The following is a 19,403-nucleotide window of genomic DNA, read 5'->3' on the forward strand; positions in this document are numbered from 1 at the left end:
GCACAGCTGGGACTACATAGCCTCCTCTTTCCAAATATTCATCAGATCCATTAGCTTCGCAGTGGTCCAAGCGGGAGATCGTTTGCTGCGTGGAGCCTCCATGGTCACCTGGGAGGATGCAATGTGAGCTGTTCACGCCCAGCAAACAGGAAGGGGAATTTCAAAATTCCCAGGGCTTTAAAGGGGGAGGGTTGGAAGGTTGTTTACTTGGCGGCAGGGCAGCCTAGTTGAAACTGCTGACCAGAGTGGTCAGGGTGGGCATTGTGGGACACCTTCCACAGGCCAATAACAGTGCTAAAATCAAGCATGGTGTCTATACTAGCACTACGGTGATAAAACCTTGGTGCAAAAAGCCTTATGACTCTCGTCGAGGTGGTTTTTTTACAGTGCTGCAACTGAGGAGTTTAGTCTCAAAAAGTGGCTTTGTAATGTGTACATCTCTGCTATTTTATTGCCAAAAGCTGCCTTTTAGCGAAAAAACTTGGCTGTGTAGACCAGCCCTACAATAGAGATAAAGCTGGGAAAATTGTTAGAGACGTCTCCTCTACAGATTTGAACATGTAGCTGCCAGAAGATGTTAAAGCTTACTATTATGGTACCTTCTGTGTGTGTTTCTCTCTGGCACTGCTTGGGATTTGTGGGCAAACAAACAGGCAGTTTCCTTGCCTAGAAATCCAGCTTACCTGTCCAGTGAGTTCTGTGCTCAAAAGAAGCTGTCTCTCTGCTTCCTCCCAGGGCCACATTCATGACTACTTCCCTTGTTTACTGCCTCTCATGCATACGTACACACTCAATGGCAAACAATCCATCTCTTAGCCCTTGCGTTTTCAGACAGTCCCAGGGAACTCCCTAAAATCACAGGCTCTGTGCAAAGGCTCTGTGATTTCCAATGGTTTCCAGTTATCACTGCATACTGGGAGTTTAATCCCTTCTTCCATTCAGCATGAGTAGTTAGCACACCCATCAACCTTAATGAGATCAGAGATTCTTTAAATTAATGTCCCATATGATGGTGGCCATTAACATCTTCGGACGTAACAATGCCATTACAGGAAGCAAAACCATTCATATTTAACAACACCAGAGATAACAGGAAATCTGATTCCAACTGATAATTTGCTTTTAGTCTACGAACAAACCTCATTGTAGAATCATAGAAAATGTATGGCTGGCAGCGACCTGGAGAAGTCATCTAGTCCAGCACCCTGCACTGGAGAAAGGACCAAGTATATCTATACCAGCCTTGACAGGTGGTTGTCTAACCTGTTCTTAAAAACCTCCAGTGATGGGGATTCTACAACCTCCCTTGAAAGCCTATTCTGGTGCTTAACTAGCCTTATCATTAGAACGTTTTTCCTAATATGCAACCTAAATCTCCCTCGCTGCAGATTAAGGTCACATTACTTTTTGTCCTATCTTCAGTGGACATGGAAAACAATAGATCACTGTCCTCTTGATAATAACTCTTAACATTCCTTATGAGAGTGTCATGTGGGATTGTGTCAAAAGCCTTATTAAAATCAAGATAGATCATACAGCTCCCCCCATTCACTAGGCAAGTAATCCTGTCAAAGAAGGAATTTAGGTTGGTTTAGCATGATTTGTTCTTGAGAGATTCATTTTGGCTCTATTTTATAATCCTATTATTCTCTAGGTGCTCACAAATTGATTGTTTGATGATTTGTTCCAGTATCTTTCCAGGTATTGAAGTTAGGCTGACTGGTCTATAATTCTCCATTTCCAGTTCGTTCCCCCTTTTAAAAATGGGCACTATGTTTGCCCTTCTCCAGTCCTCTGGGACCTCACCCATCTTCTGCGTTCTCAGAGATAATCCCTAACAGTTCTGAGATTACTTGAGCTAGTTCCTTAAATACCTGAGGGTGAATTTCAACAGGCCCTGCAGACTTAAATACGTCTAACTTATCTGAATATTCTTTAACCTGTTCTTTCCCTATTTGGGCTTGCACTCCTTCCCCCTTAATTTTAATTGTATAAAGTATTTGTTCGCAATTAATTTTTTTAGTGAAGACAAGTAAAATAGGCAATGAACATCTCAGTCTTCTTTATGTCATCCATTATTAGCAATCCTTTCCCACTAAGTAGAGGATCTACACTTTCCTTCATTTTCTCTTGCTCCTAATGTACTTATAGAACCTCTTTTTATTGCCTTTTATATTCCTTTCTAGGTATAACTCATGTGCTTTTAGCCTTTCTGATTTTGTCCCTACATACTTGTGCTATTCCTTTGTACTCCTCCTTCACAGTTTGTCCATGTTTTAATTGTTTGTAGGATTCCTTTTTAATTTTCAGGTCATTAAAGAATTCCAGATGGAGCCATATAGGCCTTTTTACTATTGTTTCTATCTTTACTTCGCAGAAGGATAGTTTGCAGTTGTGCCTGTAATATCATTTATTTATTTATATACTTATTGATACCCTGATTATCACGTGATATCTGCTCACTTGGTTCCAGGAGGAAAGCCAAAAGGAAAACAAACAAAAACACTACTCCTGTCCTAATACCTGCCTCTGTTCCTCAGTTTTAATTCTGTGGCCAATGTGATGTGTCTCCAATTCCGTTTCCATTAAACCTTGGAAGCTAAAGTACGTATAGAAGATGGGAAACAAAAGCCAGTTTCTAGTAGAAATGGTTCTGTAGGGTGGAATTCCAGCACAGGGCAATATTTTCCTTAGTCAGACCAAAAAAATTGGAAGTGACCACAGGAATTATTTTGCTGATTAGAAAGCCGTTGAGCAGGAAAATAGAAATAAATGCCTTGAATGAGGCCAATCAAGCAAACTTTTGTGGGCAAGAGAGCTACAAAGGAAACAAATATGATACCTTGATTCTTCTTTGTTGAAAAGATGGACCTGAATCAACCCCGCAGATTCAAACACTCCCAAACTCTGGAAAAACGCAGGATGTTTCAGAACATCATCGATGCTCGCTCTATTGATACTAAACTGAGCCAAAGACCCAGAACAAACAACCATGAGCTCTAGGGAAGCTTAGCTTTAGGTACATATATAAACTGTGCGTCTTTGGCCTGTTGGAATGTAGAAGCTTCCAGAGAATTCCCCCCTATTATTTGACGTATAAATAAGTCTTCAGGGATTCTAAGAAAAAGAAAACAGCAGAGAGACCTGAGACACCTTTGGAAACGTCACATTTCAAAGAACAAATGCGTACAATTAAAATTCACTTTAGTTTTATTAGTAGTATTGATGTAATTTGGACTCTGAAATGTGGTCTTAATTATCTCTACTTTCAACTACAATTAAAAAGCTCATAAAATACAACTAGTCCTGGTCAAATTCCAAGTTTGTAATTTTAGCCTGATTTTAAGGATAAGAAGAATAATTCCCTACCTCACAAGGGGGGGTTCTGAGGCTTAATTAGGTTTGGGTTTTTTTGGAAAGCACTTTGAGCTTCTCTGATGAGAAGGCCTATTTGCTGTAAGTGGAAAGTACTGTGTTATTTTGTAACTACTGACCTTCTCTCTGTGCTGTGAGCTCAGAGGTGGGCAAACTACGGGCCACATCTGGCCCGCAGGACTGTCCTGCCCGGCCCTTGAGCTCCCAGGCGGGGAGGCTAGCCCCCGGCCCCTCCTGGCTGTTCCTCCTCCCCTGCAGCCTCACCTCGCCACGCCACCAGCACTCTGGCCCACTGCTCCTGCCGGGCAGCATGCAGTGTGGCTGGCTGCAGCCGGGCGGTGAGGCTGTGAGCTCCTGGTGCTCTGAGCAGCATGGTAAGGGGGCAGGGAGTGGGGGGGGGTTTGGATAAGGGGCAGGGGGTCCTGGGGGGCAGTCAGGGGACAGGGAGCCGGGGGAGTTGGATGGGGTGGTTGGATGGCGTGGAGGTTCTGCAGGGGGTGGTGGTCAGGGGCTGGGGAGCAAGGGGGATTGGATAGGCATGGGAGTCCGGGGGGCCTGTCAGGGGGCGGGGGGTGTGATTATGGGTTGGGGCAGTCAGGGGACGGGGAGCAAGGGGGGTTGGATGGGGGTGGGGTCCTGGGAGAGCGGTTGGGGCTAGGGGTCCCAGGAGGGGGCGGTCAGGGGACAAGGAGCAAGGGGGGTGGATGGGTCAGGGGTTCTGAGGGGGGCAGTCAGGGGGAGGGAAGTGAGAGGGGATGGATAGGGGGTAGGGGCCAGGCTGTTTGGGGAGGCACAGCCTTCCTTACCTGGCCCTCCATGCAGTTTTGAACCCCAATGTGGCCCTCGGGCGAAAAACTTTGCCCACCCCGTCTTAGAGGCATCACAACAGAAATAGGTACTGAAGAGGGATTTGAAAGAAGAGACGGTGAGACCAAGAGGCTTGCATGAGTCCACAGTGAGACACAATCCGTGCCCCTGCTCTGAAGCTTAGTCTAAATGCACAAAGCAGATAAAGGGTAGGAGGGCAAAGAGAGACCCGGACAAGGGACTTGACTCCCCACGGTCAGACAGCACATTAGTGGCCAAGTCAGGTCTCTGGATTTCAAATCCAATGCCATAGCCACTAGGCCACATGGGGTCTCCAGTGACAGTGCTTAAGGCTTTTTATACTTCAGAAGTTGGAAATAGGGTACTATTATTGGACGCAAAATCCACTGAAGTCTCAATACCAGGGGTGGGCAAACTTTTTGGCCCGAGGGCCACATTGGGTTGCGAAACTGTATGGAGGGACAGGTAGGGAAGGCTGTGCCTCCCCAAACAGCCTGGCCCCTACCCCTGGCCCCTGCCCCTATTCTCCCCCACCCACTTCCCACCCCCGACTGCCCCCTTCAGAACCTCCGACCCATCCAACACCCCCACTCTCCTTGTCCCCTGACCACCCCCTCCCGGCACCCCCAACCCTAACCAACCCCCCCTGCTTCTTGTCCCCTGACTGCCCTGACCCCTATCCACATCCCCGCCCCCTGACAGGCCCCCCGGGACTCCCATGCCCTATCCAACCCACCCTGTTCCCCGACCCCGGACTGCCCCACCCCAGACCCTCTGCCCCATCCAACCGCCCCCTGCTCCCTGTCCCCTGACTGCTCCCTGGGACCCCCTATCCAACGCCCTTTGCTGCCGCGCACCGCCACTGCCGCCCCCTTACCATGCTGCTCAGAGCAGTAGGAGCTCGCAACCCCACTGCCTGGACATAGCCAGCTGCACTTCCCGCGTAGCGGTGTAACTGCGGGCGAGGGGGGACAGCAGGGGTGGGGCCAGGGGCTAGCCTCCCCGGCCAGGAGCTCAAGGGCTGGGCAGGATGGTCCCACGGGCTGGAACGTTTGCCCTCCTCTGCTCAATACCGTATTATCATTATTTCCTTTATTCTTTCACTGAAATATTCATTAAGCAATTAAGTCTTTGTTCATTCCCACTCTGCCTCACCTGCTTCCCTTAAATTAAAGCCATTAGTACAGCATATGCGCTGGTAGTATGTATAGAAAGCTCAGGGATAAGTTCTAGAGTGTATTCTTTCCCTGTGTGAGTTCCTCGTGCACTTTGGCTTTTCACTTTTACAAGAAGGCACACAAATGAGAGTAAGAGAAGGAGACAAAGATGGGTGTGGTGGTAGGGAGATTGGGATTATTGTGGGGGGGGGGCCAAGGAGGGACATAGGGGATGAGATTTAGGGAGTAGAACAGGGCAGATTTGTGCCTGGGCTTGGAGAAGAAACTTAAAGATGAGTGGGCAGTAAGTAATGAGAAGAGACGGTAGGACAAGGGAATAGTAATAAAAGCACAATTTTCTTAGGTTAGCTATGTGCACAGTTTGTACATAGTGGGTTTTTTTTCTTAATGGAGACAAATGATAGTCACAGTCTCAGCTCTCCACCTTCCCCATCAACTGCTTTTTTTGTACACGCTGTGGGTGTTTCATACTCCCCAGAGTACTTACTTGCTGTCTGGTAAGTAAATAGAAAGCAATCCATCTACAGCAACCACCCACATTGATTGCACAGTCCTTGCAAAATAACATGTGTGTGACACACTCTATATGATTTTATAAAAATATGCTAATGAGTGTGAATACTGTATAATGTAACTGGAATATGCTTCATGCAAAAGGTCTCTTGTAAAGTATCATTACAAAGCTTATAATCTACTGAGTGTCGTCATCCTATTTATATAAATGTATCACTCTTGTATCTGAAACTAGAAATATAAAATGTAACTCTGAGGGCCTATTGTAATTATGCAAAGTATGGGCCATTAATGGTGGTTTGGAATCTTGATGGCTCCCATTAACCAGGACAATCTAGATGGCTCTGTTTCACTTGTAAGCCTTCCTGTATACGGGTGTGCTGGCAAGTGGGTAATGAAGTCTTACGGTGACATGTGATCATGTCACCTGAACTGGAATCCAACTTTAACCTGGTGCTTTCCATTGAGATGGAGGGGGCGGGAACCCAGAGAGGGACAAAGGATTCCCGTCTTATGCAAAAGATATGTAAGTGGGTGGAACAGAACAAAGTGAGGCAGCCATCATGAGGAATCCCTTAGTTACCACCTGAGCTGGAACAAGGGCTGTACCAGGGGAAAGGATTGTGCCCAGACTAGGAAGGTGTCCAGTCTGTGAAAGAAACTTATTGAAGCATCTCTAAGGGTGAGATTTTCTGTATTCAGTTTTATTAATGTACTAGACTTAGACTTCCGTGTTTTATTTTATTTTGCTTGGTAATTAACTTTGTTCTGTCTGTTACTACTTGGAAGCACTTAAATCCTACTTTCTGTATTTAATAAAATCACTTTTTACTTATTAATTAACCCAGAGTATGTATTAATACTTGGGGAGGCAAACAGCTGTGCATATCTCTCTATCAGTGTTATAGAGGGTGAACAATTTATGAGTTTACCCTGTATAAGCTTTATACAGGGTAAAACGGATTTATTTAGGGTTTGGACCCCATTGAGAGTTGGGCATCTGAGTGTCAAGGACAGGAACACTTCTGTAAGCTGCTTTCAGTTAAGCCTACAGCTGTTAGGGGATGTGGTTCAGACCTGGGTCTGGGTTTGGAGCAGGCTAGTGGGTCTGGCTCAAACCAGGCATGGCACTGGAGTCCTAAGCTGACTGGGCAGGAAAGCAGGGGCAGAAGTAGTCTTGGCACATCAGGTGGCAGCTCTCAAGGGGGTTTCTGTGATCCCACCCATCACAGTGGTGTAGTCGAGCAGGATCTATGCACAGCTGATTGCTTTGAGATACTGGTCGTGATTTTAAGTGAGTTTTAAGTGTGGTGGCTGGAGACCAGATAAAGTGGTTACTGGTTTGTTATTTTCTGGTTGCTTATTTCGGGTAAAGGAAGTAGGGACAGAAAAAGAAGCAAAATAAGTAAGAGGGAAGATCAGAATAAGCTAAAACTGCACGGGTTGCAAATTGCCCAGAAAGGCTGAACACTGGGTGTTGTGAAAGTCTCTTTTAACTAAGAAGCCCCTGATCTGAGTGCATCTCAGTTTCAATGAACTGCAGATGGGTGTGGCCCAACCTCTGTGTCTGTGCTGAAGCTGACTGGAGTGTCTTAAATTAGCAAGACAGGAGAGCAGGGGTGCCTGTTCTGGCAGGAGGGGGTTCTCTGTGGTATCCCAGCTCATCGAATGATGGTCTAAAGGGAAAACTAATGGAAATTGATGTGCAATTTGCCCAGGAAAAGGCTGCCCTGGAAAAATAAAAGGCTGCCCACCAACAAACCCTGGACTTAAAAGACAAAGTAATTAAGACCCAGAAGCATGAACTGGCTGTAATGGAGTGGAAGAGGTGCACAGAGACATGTATCCTGGAGCTGGAATTTGGGGTCCTGATGACTGCTGCGGTGGGAACAAACCCCAAGGACTCTCTCACCGGAAGCAAGCCCAACCTGAGTGAAGGGGGGGAGGGGCAGATTTTGTTGGCCAGTGAAAGGTCTGTCATTGCTGGTAGCTGTGAGCCCACAGCTGGATCAGGGTCTCTTTCCCTTTTGGGGAATAAAGGAGTGTCTGCCCCAGAGGGGAGCCCAAAGAGGAATTTTAGGTATACTGCCTCCGCCATGGTCAGTGTCCAAGTCTCTGGCAGTAAGTTCAGGAGGAGGGTGTGACCCACTATATGATCTTATAAAAATATGCCAATGAGTGTGAATATAATGTAACTGGAATATGCTTCATGCAAAAGGTCTCTTGTAAAGTATCATTACAAATCTTATAATCAGCTGAGTGTGGTCATCCTATTTGTATAAATGTATCACTCTTGTATCTGAAACTAGAAATATACAATATAACTCTGAGGGCCTATTGTAATTATGCAAAGTGTGGGCCATTAATGGTGGTTTGGAAACTTTTCATGTGCTGTAATATTTATACTGCTTACTGTATTTTTCACTCCATGCATCTGATGAAGTGGGTTTTAGCCCACAAAAGCTTATGCCCAAATACATTTGTTAGTCTCTAAGGTGCCACGAGGACTCCTCATTGTTTTTGCTGACACAGAGCAGTGATTTTTACACACTGAAAACTGGGTTTATATAAAGCTAAATCCATAAAACCAATCCATTCAGAGAACTTTACTGAACAAAATTAAAAATATGAGATCTGTATTTCATCTGATTATTAAAACATTGCAGTCCTGTGAATCTACCATTATCTCTGTATGGTTTGGTTTATGTATTTGCTGTGGCCTGATCCAAAGCCCCGTGAAATCACTAGGAGTCTTTACATTAATTTAAATGGAGTTTGGATCAGGTCTTCAGTACTCAGATACAAATCACACAATGTTAAAGAATCACCATGACACAAACCCTCCCTCTGAATGTACTAATAATTGTTCAATGGTATTTTTAGTTAAAGAGTTATAAGACTAGTGTCTTTGAAAGCCAAGGTTAAGGAGAGCTCTCCTGGGAGCTGTTTAGGAAGGTGTAAATGCTAAGTGTTGGAAATAAAATGATTAGAGTTCTAAATACTTGCACGTGCATTGTCTCATACTAAACCTTCCCTTTACATAGGCATTTGTCCTTGCTGGGATTCTGACTGAGTCATTTCAGAGTGACGAGTGCTTTTTTAAATGATATGACAATGTGATTAGATGGAAACTAGCCTATATCTTGGACCAGAGATTTTCAAAGGAACAAAGAGTTCACTTCACTCTGCACAGAGAGTGAAAGTGTGATTGTAGCACAGATAGGCATACCCATGCTAGCCGTAACGTAGCTAGCATGGATAACAATAGTGATACAAAGTGGCACAAGCTGGCTAGCAACCTGAGCACATATCTAGTGTCCTTGCTCCACCCATGGTTTATACTCAGGCAGCTAGCCCATGCTGAAACCTGTACCACCATTTTAGTCTACTACTAGTACTTGTGCTTTAATCTAGCTAGCACTGGTATGCTAGGGTGAGACAGATGTCCCGATTTCTTAGGGACAGTCCTGATATTTGGGGCTTTTTCTTATATAGGCGCCTATTACCTTCCACCCCCGTCCCGATTTTTCACACTTACTATCTGGTCACCCTAGGGTAGGCTCACCCATGCTACAATCACACCTTCACTTGCAGTGTAGACATACCCTAAGAGCAGTTAGGTGCCCAGAACCCACTGAAAGTCAGTGGGAACTGGGTACGTAGCTGCCCTGTCCATGTTAGTTGTTAAGGCACTTTGATGATGTTGTTCAGATGTCTACTAAAATTTAACTTATAACTGAATATTTTTTCACTTACTCTCTCGCTCTCTCGTGACATCCTTGGCATCTCGGCTCTGCAGCCCAGTCATCCCATAGTGCCTATTCCAGAAAACAAAGCACTCAGCTCCAAGGAGGTAACTGAATGACATTTACATTTTATTACTACAGGCATGCTATCTATGAGCACCAGCTCAGACTGGCTTTTGCAGTTAACATAACATATGGTGGCCTCAGAGGTACAAAAAGTGTACCAGCAGAAAGGATTTTGGCCCACCACATGGACTGTGTAAATGGCTGTGTTTCCCTGCTATTAACAAACAAATATAGTGTGGTTTTGGATCCTGTGTTCTTCGAGAAGCTCAGGTAGCATTGTGGTCCATGTTTCTGATTTGTGCTTGTGGAAGGTTAAATGACTCAGAATGAGAACTAGTAAAACATATACAGGGAGCTCCATCTGAAAACCCAGCATTTCCCACTCTGCAGTGACTGTGGTAAAGCAGTAGCTCCTGTTCTAAAATACCAGAAGATACTGCTTTTACAGCAGCTCCTGGGGGGTATGAACATGCTGAACTTGGGAGAACACCTACAGAACCCCCTTTTAAAATACAGGGACAACAGGCAGCTTGCTACAGCATGTGTTGCCCAGCATCATTTCCTCAGCTAAGGTAAAATTCAGTAACAGTGTATTATAAGTATTGAGTGGACTAGGTCTTGCATTTGCTGGGGAATGGATTTAATGAACTAATATAGGTCTCTTTAATCTCTAAGCTGTATGAACCTGATGCATACCATCCCAGATTATTCACACTTCATATGAGAGCTGATGCTTTCCTCTACATGCTGCTCTTGGGACAGAACATAATAATAATACCTAGCTCTTATATAGTGCATTTCATCAGTAGATCTCAAAGCACTTTACAAAGGAGATCAAGATCGTTATTCCCATTTTATAGATGGAGAAACAGAGGTACAGAGAGGGGAAGTAACTAACCCAAGGTCACCCAGTGAGCCAGTGGCTGAGCTGGGAATAGAAACCAGGTCTCCTGAGACCCAGTCTAGTGCTCTAGCCACTAGGCCAGTATTTTTCAAAGTTTGGGTTGCAACCCAGTACGGGGTTGCGGCATATAAGGCACTGGGTCACCTTGCTTAGCACCCAGGGACCCTAGGGGCTCTGGTCAGCATCGCTAAAAGTCCTGTTGGCGGTGCTGCCCGGCTAAGGCAGACTAGTGCCTACCTGTTCTGACACCACGCTGTGCCCTGGAAGTGGCCAGCAGCAGACCTGGCTTCTAGGCAGGGGGGCCACAGGGCTCCGCGCACTACCCCTGCCCCAAGCACTGGCTCTGCACGCCCATTGGCTGATTTCTGGCCGATGGAAGCTGGGGGGGGAAGGGCAGTGCCTGCAGGCGAGAGCCATGTGAGGCCGCTTGCGCGCCTCCACTTAGGAGCTGAACCTGCTGCTGGCTGCTTGCGGGGGGACAGGAGGGAAGCCTGCCTCTGCATCCTGGCTGCGCCGCTGACCGGGAGCTGCCAGAGGTAAGTTCATGCCCCAACCCCGTACCCCAATCCCCTGCTCCAGTCCTGAGCCCCATCCCAAACCCCTCATCCCTGGCCCCACCCCGGAGCCTGCACCCCCAGCCCAGAGCCCTGACCCCCTCCTGCAAATTCCCTTCTCCCTCTTGCCATAGTCTCCAGCAGTGTAAGAGGAGGAGGAGAGCGGGGAGGGCTAAGCTGCTGCAAGCTGAATTTCTCCCCACCAGTGCTTTCTATCCAGCCCCAGCTTGGAGTTTGAGCAGCCAGTACTGGGAGGGAACCAGGGGCCCGCTGACTCTCAGCTCGCCTAGGGTTAACCCACTCAGGCCCAATTTGATTTTCTCTGACTTTTTAATAAATCTTATTTTTAACACGATGTGACTTGTGGACTGTGGGCTAGCTAACTTCACAAAGACCCTCCTGGGAGAGAGCAAAGTCTTTCAGTGCCTAGGAAGAAGTAGAGAGCGTACAAGGTGTGCCTAGAGTCCCCCATTCAGCATCAGTCAGAAGGATACAGACAGAGGTGTCCTTTTCTATTGCGGTTCATTGCCAAAGGCTGCTGCAGGGGGCACACACAAAGGGAGAAGCCTGAGGACCAAGAAAGTGACATAAGTTGTGGTGGTGCAGGAAATAGTCCCTTTATCCCAGTCCTGCAGCTGGCCAGGACCTGGCCCTGGTGCAACTAAGAGAAACCTCAGCACTCTTCTAAATTGCACTGACTCGTAATGACTCCCTTGGGACATTCCGCTGGATGGGGTCTTGCTGGAATGTGGCAGCATTGTGGCCTTGCCTCCTATTACCTGGAGACTCGCCCTATCCTTGGGAATCCCCATCTGAAGAATTATGCAGCTTTCTGCCTCCTTTTCACTGCAGTGAGAAAGAGGAGCCAGGACCTGGCCCAGCATGTTTTAAGGTACAGGAATTAAGCATCTGTTTTACTAGTACTTTTTTAGAAAGTTAAGAAATACACCACCAACTTTTCCTAATAGTATAGACTATGGGTGTCAGGCAATCAACTGAGAAGACCAACATTGCTCTTTCTGCTGTAATGAGCACCCCAGACCCTGCTGTCTCCTGCCTCTGCTCTCACCAGTAGGGTTCTCTATATCTACAATCATCTATAACTACATACTTTTTAAAAAAAAGACGCATGATATGATGAGAAGAAATCAGTTGTATCAGCATGAGAATAAGGAAGTTTGAATAGTCTGGTACTGTAGGAAACACCAACAACTTTGTCTTTTTTTTTTTTTTTTTGGATGAGGTAGAGTGTGTGCGTGATTGCCAGCCCCTCATTTTGTAACTCATTTTATTTTCCCCTAAGGGAAGTGTTAATTTTAAAAAAAGGTCCCAAGCTGGATTCAGAATAACTGTGTTTTATTTTTCATGCCACTTTAGTTTCATTCTGCAGTAGCACCAAGTAAATCAGATTTGCCTCCCACCTGTGAAAGCAAAAAGACAAGCAAAGGAAAACTTCCAGGCAGCGAAAGCCCTCTCTGCACTGAACGCTTTTCACTCAGCGTGGACGTGGGGGATGCTCCTGCAAAAACCAGCTAATAGGTACAGCAGTAATTCTAATTAGTTGTCATCATATGTTACTGTACCCCAGCCTATAGTGTGCCAGGGTTATGATGCACATATTATATTACAGTTACTCTAATAATGCCTTGAACTGAGTCTGGCTATTGAATCTCTGAAAATCATATCCACATGGAGTCATAAAGCTTCTGCAGGCATTGAGCATGTGTGCTTATCATCATCATATTAAAACATATAAGGGTCTTGGAATTCTGTTATAATGACAGCCTAGGTACATCTGATCTTTCCTGAGTTAATGCATCTGTTATTTTGTCTGTGATCTCAATGGATATGTCTACACCGCGATTAGATACCCGTAGCTAGCCTGGGTCAGCTGACTCAGGCTCTCAGTGCCTGGGCTGGGGGGTTGTTTCATTGTTGTGTAGACTTCTGGGCTTGGTCTGGAGCCTGGATTCCAGGACTCTATGGGGTGGGAGGGTCCGAGAGTTCAGGCCTAAGCCAAGATGTCTACAAAGCAATGAAACAGTCCCACAGACCCAGCCCCATGAGCCTGAGTCAGCTGGCTTGAGCCAACTGTAGGTTTTTCTTTGCTGTGTAGACAGATCCCATGAAGTCCTGGGACCCTGGTTCTGAGCCCTGGGTTAGCATGATTTGTGTGTAGATGGAAAAGGGGTAAGGTTTGAGCACGCACACACACACGCGCGCGCGCGCACACACACACACACAGAGAAAAGGGGCAAATCCTGGCTCCATTGACTTATCTGTAGCCAGGATCTAACCCATCATGTCACAGTCATTCATGTAAGTTCATGAGACTTTAAGCAAGGAGGCCCAGCCCTGCTCTCACTGTAGCCAGTGGCAATATTTCATGACTGAATTTAATGGGAAAAGTTGTGCAATGTATAAACGCTATGGAAGTCTGAATATAGGCCATGGTGCTATTGTTCATTACTCTTAGGACATGTCTACAGAGTACTTTACTAGTATAGGAATACCAGTATACTATGGGTATGTCTACACTACCCACTTTACAGCGCGGCCGTGGCAGCACTGTGATGTGGGCAGTGTAGACACACTTTAATGCCCGGGGAGAGCTCTCCCGGCGATAAAAAAAAACAGACAAAAACCCACCCCAAACGAGCGGTGGTAGCACAGCTCCCAGCGATAAAGCGCTGTCTATACTGGTGCTTTTCAGCACTAAAACTTTTGTTGCTCAGGGGGGTGTTTTTTCACACCCCGGAACGACAAAAGTTTTAGCGCTGAAAGTGGCAGTGTAGACACAGCGTAAGCCAGCAAAGCGCTCCTAGTGCAGATGCAGGTGTACTGCACTGTGTATCAGTATTACTTATTTCAACCCCACATGAGCAAAGCACAACTTTGATGGTCCAGCTGCATCTTCACTACAGGCTTCTGCCAGCACAGCTATTTTGGTCAGGGATGTGAGAGGTGTGATTGACATCTAACCAACACAGCGGTACCACCGGAAGTCTGTAATATAGACATCGCCTCAATCTTTATTTACCTAAGGGATGTTTCAGGTCAAAGACCAGCATTAATTAATCATAATAATTAAAAGGTTCTCTATATATGGAATCTAACATAGAGTAAGATGTGTCCATCACATAATAGGCATAATATACTATGGACCAAATTTTGAAAATTTTCTAATGTTTAACCCAGAGTCCAGTTTTAGAGGCATAGTGCTATTCTAACAATTAATGGTGGGCACAAATGATAGCAGTTGCACCCTTAATTATCTACCTTGTGGGCAAAATCCCAGAGTTAGGTGAAAACTATCATTCTAGAGGGCCTAATTTCAGTGCCAAAATATGGATTTAAGAGCCCACTTTTCTTTTGTCTCCAAATGACCTCTCTTGCACTTGATGCTAGGCTGGAATAGGATGGCTACTCCCCCTCCATCCTGTACAAGCCTAGGTTTGTGGTGAAATGAGTAGTCAGGGGGCAGACAAGATGAGCGAGCACCGGACCTGCAGTATCAACAAACAGGGTTTCCATGATGCAGACCAGCTCAGGTGCCTTTTTTGTGTTGATAAAGGCTACTGCAGTAGTCTCAATATAGCCATGTGCTGGGGCCTTCCCTCTCCACTAAGATGTTCCCAACTCTTACAATGTCTAGTGAGGCAGGAATCATTCAAATGCCCAGATTTATGCCAGCACCTCTATTAGAGTGTAAAAACCCTGAGTGTCATTGCAAAGAGGCAATGGGAGTATAACATACATTTCAAATGCCTAAAAGGAACTATGCCTCCATCAAACACAATCTTGGCTGTCTCTTAAACCTCAGCTCTTTAGTTCTGGGTTATTTTGCTTTGGGCTCTGGCAGATTCTTATGTGCAAAGCAGACTCGTAGGCCCCACACACTAAGACTGCACCCTGGTCCTGTCCCGAAGCTCCAAGCTCAGCCCCTCAGCCTGCTGTGTCCTGCAGTGCAGCACATGCCCTCTTCTATAGTCTACACTTTCCAAAAAGGCAATCTCACCTTCCGGACAGAGGACAATTGGCAGCAGGAATTAGGGCTGGGATTTCCTGACAGCTCTATAGCCAGCCAGGGTTCCTGGAGGGCATGTGAGGTCAGCATCTCCTACTGGAGATCTGGGGGTAGGGCAGTCTTCACAGCACTGCTGCTGCTGATCTGTGGAGTATGGGCTCCATCGCTGTATATAAGGGGCTATTAAGCAGTAAGGTGTTCATAGATACTATTGTGGAGACCACAATAATGGATTTAGGCAATATGTGGCAGCAGATAGCAGGACAAAGAGTAGCTGTAATACACACCCACAAAACACAACCCAAAGGAACAAACAAACCTGCCCTCAACCCCATGAGATACTTTTTAAAGTACAGAGACCCCTGAGCACAATGGCTTCCAGAATGTGAAGTGTATTTTTTTCACTCCTTATTTTGATAAAATATTATTATGAACTGCTATGGGTTGAGTTAAAACCTCATTGAGAATAATAACTCATCCTTCAATTAACCTAAATGCAAGGATAAATTAATCCCAATCCCCCACCTAAAACAAAGGGGTTGTGGACTGTTGCGGGTGGGCTTTGGCTGAATAATGAGATTTTCTGTTGGGAAGTGGCGGGGAGGGAAGGCGGAACACCGAACTAGAGAGAGACAGAGACAGAGACAGCCTGAAGAAATTCAAGCAGAAGCCTTTAAGCACGATGCAATCCTGAGGGAAACCTCAAGAGAGATTCTAGGTCAGGGGTGCTGGCTGAAAAGAAGCAAGGGCCTATAAGCTAAGAAACTGCTCCTTTTTGCCTTTGGTTCCTCCTGCATTCTCAGATGCAGGATTTTGTACATTCCTTGTAAATAAAGTAGATTGTATCCAAGTAAATTCTAGGCTCCATCATCAATTTCTATTCCCAACTGGAACATTCCAAGGCCCTGAACTTTTGACTAGCTGCTCAGGTCAAAAAGGGGTAACGCTCTTTTGGGTCAAACTGTACCATCCCTCCCTGAAGCAAAACTTCCATTGACACCAGTGCATTCTGACTGAGCAAGGCCTGCAGCACTAGGTCTACTCAACATTTCTGTAACAATTTAGCTAAATGAAAATATAATGAACCTCTAAATGAACACTAAAAGTATGAGCCTCCACCACTTAAGCTAAAGGACTAAGACCCTCGGGTATTAACTGTAGCAGGCTCATTATCTTTTTTAATGGACCAGCCTCTAGAGGGGGACAATGGCCTACATTCTCCTAGTGTGCTTTAAAAAGCAAGTAGGAACAAATTATGTTCATTTGCATCTGTGTAAATCTCAAATAAATCCACTGAGATCAATGGAATTACTCTGTATCTACAAGAATGTAATAGAGCAGAATTTGGTCAATACTCTTTGCCAGCTTCAATGACATTTGTACATGCTTTAGGAAAGCAGAAAATTAGTTATCGTTATTAGTATATTGTGATGCAAGGCTATTATTAGGACATCATAATATTAGAGGAAAAAAAAGTATTGCTTTATACTTCTGTATTTTTATATTTTGTATTCCTAAAATATTGTCTAGATTAAAAATTACAGGGAAGACGTTACTTAGCTACTTTCCACCGTCAGTTCAAATGCAAAATCTCTGAAAAGATAGTAATGCATATACCATGTAACTCTGACATAGATTAAGTGTGAAACACCAGCATGTTATCCTAACTGCCATACCCCTAAATTCTGTCTATTTTTCACACATGGCTTTTGCACTGGTTATATTTAAATAATAATAGGAGTATTTTATACTGTCTTCAGAAGAGGGAAACTGCTCTGAAACAAGTATTTTAAATGCTAACATAAAACCTTCACCAAACAAAGTGAATAGTATACTGATGTATAACTAATTAGACTTCACATTAATTTGTATCTGTCCATGTGTTCTCTGAGTTAATAATCAAACTGTATCTACTGGAATTGATTTCTACTATAAAAGGCATGATCCTGCAAACACACAAGTGAGTAACTTTACTCATTTGAATAATCCTATTTAACTCAATAGGTGTAATTAATAGTTTGGTGATCATGAGTGCAGAGAACTTCGTTTTTAAAAAGATGAGACTGTCCTTGTATGGGTAAAGTTCTCCACACACAAAGTGTTTGCAAGATTAGGCCTATATACCATACTGCAGCTTCTGTTCTTTTCTGCATATCATTTCCTCTCTTCCCCGTTTTTGTCTCCTACAGATTGCCAATGAGAGAGCTTCTGTCCAGCTGCCAGGGCAAGTATTAAATTTTTTCTTAAACTGTCTTGGTTACAATCTGACCACTAAAATGTACGTACAACTAAAGCTAGGCAAACTGTTTCAGCTGAATCTTATTTCCAGCAAAAAAGTGAAGATCGACTGAAACATTTTGAAAATTTGTGTCAATTTCATTGAATAATTCTTATTCTTATTGTTATTTGATTAGCCACATGCTGAAAAACTGTTGTTTGGGGTTGACCCCAGATGATTTTTTCCCAGTTTTTTGGAACTGTCAGCTGCCTGAAAAATGAGTTATACTAACAGCTCTACTACCCACAACTTTAACTTCACTTTAAGAAAGTTTTTCTGTGTTCACATAATATAATAGAATGTTTTAGCTGTATATTTTTTTCTTACCCAAATTGAACTAATAAGATTATGTTCTATCTATGACTGACCTTTCCAACAGTATCCATTAACATATAATTCTACTTAATGGCACTCTACAGTTAAAAATAGTCACTTTAGAATATAAACTTAAAGATAATTTGGTAAATCGGCTGCATAATTAAAACAGATGCTTTTTGAATTTCTACTTATTTTTACAGCTTTTATTTCAAATTTTACAGCGCCTAAAAGTGAGCTAGGCATGTATTGAAAGTGAGCTCACTTATGTATTCAAAGACATGGTCCCTTCCCCAAATATCTTACAATATACTTTTAGGTGTGACACGAGCAGGAGTAAGCAATAGGGAAGATGAGGTGAAGAATGACAAAGGTTATAGTATTTACTCTGGTTTCAGAGTAGCAGCCGTGTTAGTCTGTATTCGCAAAAAGAAAAGGAGTACTTGTGGGACCTTAGAGACTAACAAATTTATTTGAGCATAAGCTTTTGTGAGCTACAGCTCACTTCATCGGATGCGTTCAGTGGAAAATACAGTGGGGAGATTTATATACATAGAGAACATGAAACAATGGGTGTTACCATACACACTGTAACCAGAGTGATCACTTAAGGTGAGCCATTACCAGCAGGAGAGCGGGGGTGGGGGAGGAACCTCTGGAAGTGGTAATCAAGGTGGGCCATTCCCAGCAGTTGACAAGAACGTCTGAGGAACAGTGGGGGGTGGGGTGGGGGGGATAAACATGGGGAAATAGTTTTACTTTGTGTAATGACCCATCCACTCCCAGTCTCTATTCAAGCCTAAATTAATTGTATCCAGTTTGCAAATTAATTCCAGTTCAGCAGTCTCTCTATCTATTTACTCTGTTATGGTTATGCACACATCAGGATAGTTCCATTAAAGTTAATGATTTATTATGGTAAATTAACATAGTTCTTGCAGACAGTACATTATGCTTGTGGGGTGTTTGTCTCTAAGGTGCCAAAAGTACTCCTTTTGTTTTTACAGAACATTGTGTATTTATCAGCCAGAATCTCGGGTGGTGTATATTGGGGTGGCTCTGTTGTCATCAGAGGAGCTATACTTATTTATACCACCTGAGGATCTGGTCCTATATGGTTTTTGTGTTCTAGTTACATGCATGTGAAAATTCTTCTTTTCTTTTTCAGCTGTATTTTGAAGCCTGTTGCAATGCTGAAATGAAATCAATGCCTCAAATGGATTTAAATGTTGTTGTTTTTTCAACGTTGCTTCCTTTTGTATTAACTGCAATGCAGCAGTAGCACTCAGAGATGTTTTTAAGAGATAATCTAGAAGGTACCAGCAAAAAGAGCCCCACAGATACAGAAATGAATGTGGCAAATCTATGTATAGTGTCCTGAAATGTTTGCTGTAGTTTTAATGCATGCCACAAAGCACAGATCACATTTTCTTTAGAAAACAAGTTATATTTTGAAATTAAATAAAGTTAGACTCTGTGTGTGTGTGTGTATATATATATATACTGAACAGTGTTTGTTGTGATTCATTTTCTGCATAAATCCATTTCTAAACATTAACTAATGAAGACTAAGACCGCTGGCCTTGCTGGCCACAGAATGTTCCCAGTAACAATACTTT

General features: G+C 44.2%; 1 protein-coding gene across 5 annotated transcripts in view; it reads left to right on the plus strand.

Annotated features, from left to right (window-relative positions):
- LOC102937550 (muscular LMNA interacting protein) overlaps positions 1–19,116 on the plus strand; it is a 168,753-nt gene extending 149,637 nt beyond the window's left edge. For all 5 annotated transcript variants that reach the window (XM_043542376.1, XM_037894220.2, XM_043542380.1 and 2 more), the window contains 4 exons: positions 9,694–9,747; positions 12,542–12,703; positions 17,381–17,415; positions 18,953–19,116. In XM_043542376.1, the coding sequence (XP_043398311.1) occupies positions 9,694–9,747; positions 12,542–12,700 (213 nt within the window). In that variant the 3' untranslated portion in view covers positions 12,701–12,703; positions 17,381–17,415; positions 18,953–19,116. The remainder of the gene's footprint in view (positions 1–9,693; positions 9,748–12,541; positions 12,704–17,380; positions 17,416–18,952) is intronic.
- The last annotated feature ends 287 nt before the right edge of the window (positions 19,117–19,403 follow it).

The sequence above is a fragment of the Chelonia mydas genome, chromosome 3 (genome assembly GCF_015237465.2).
Source record: "Chelonia mydas isolate rCheMyd1 chromosome 3, rCheMyd1.pri.v2, whole genome shotgun sequence".
Classification (NCBI taxonomy): Eukaryota; Metazoa; Chordata; order Testudines; family Cheloniidae; genus Chelonia; species Chelonia mydas.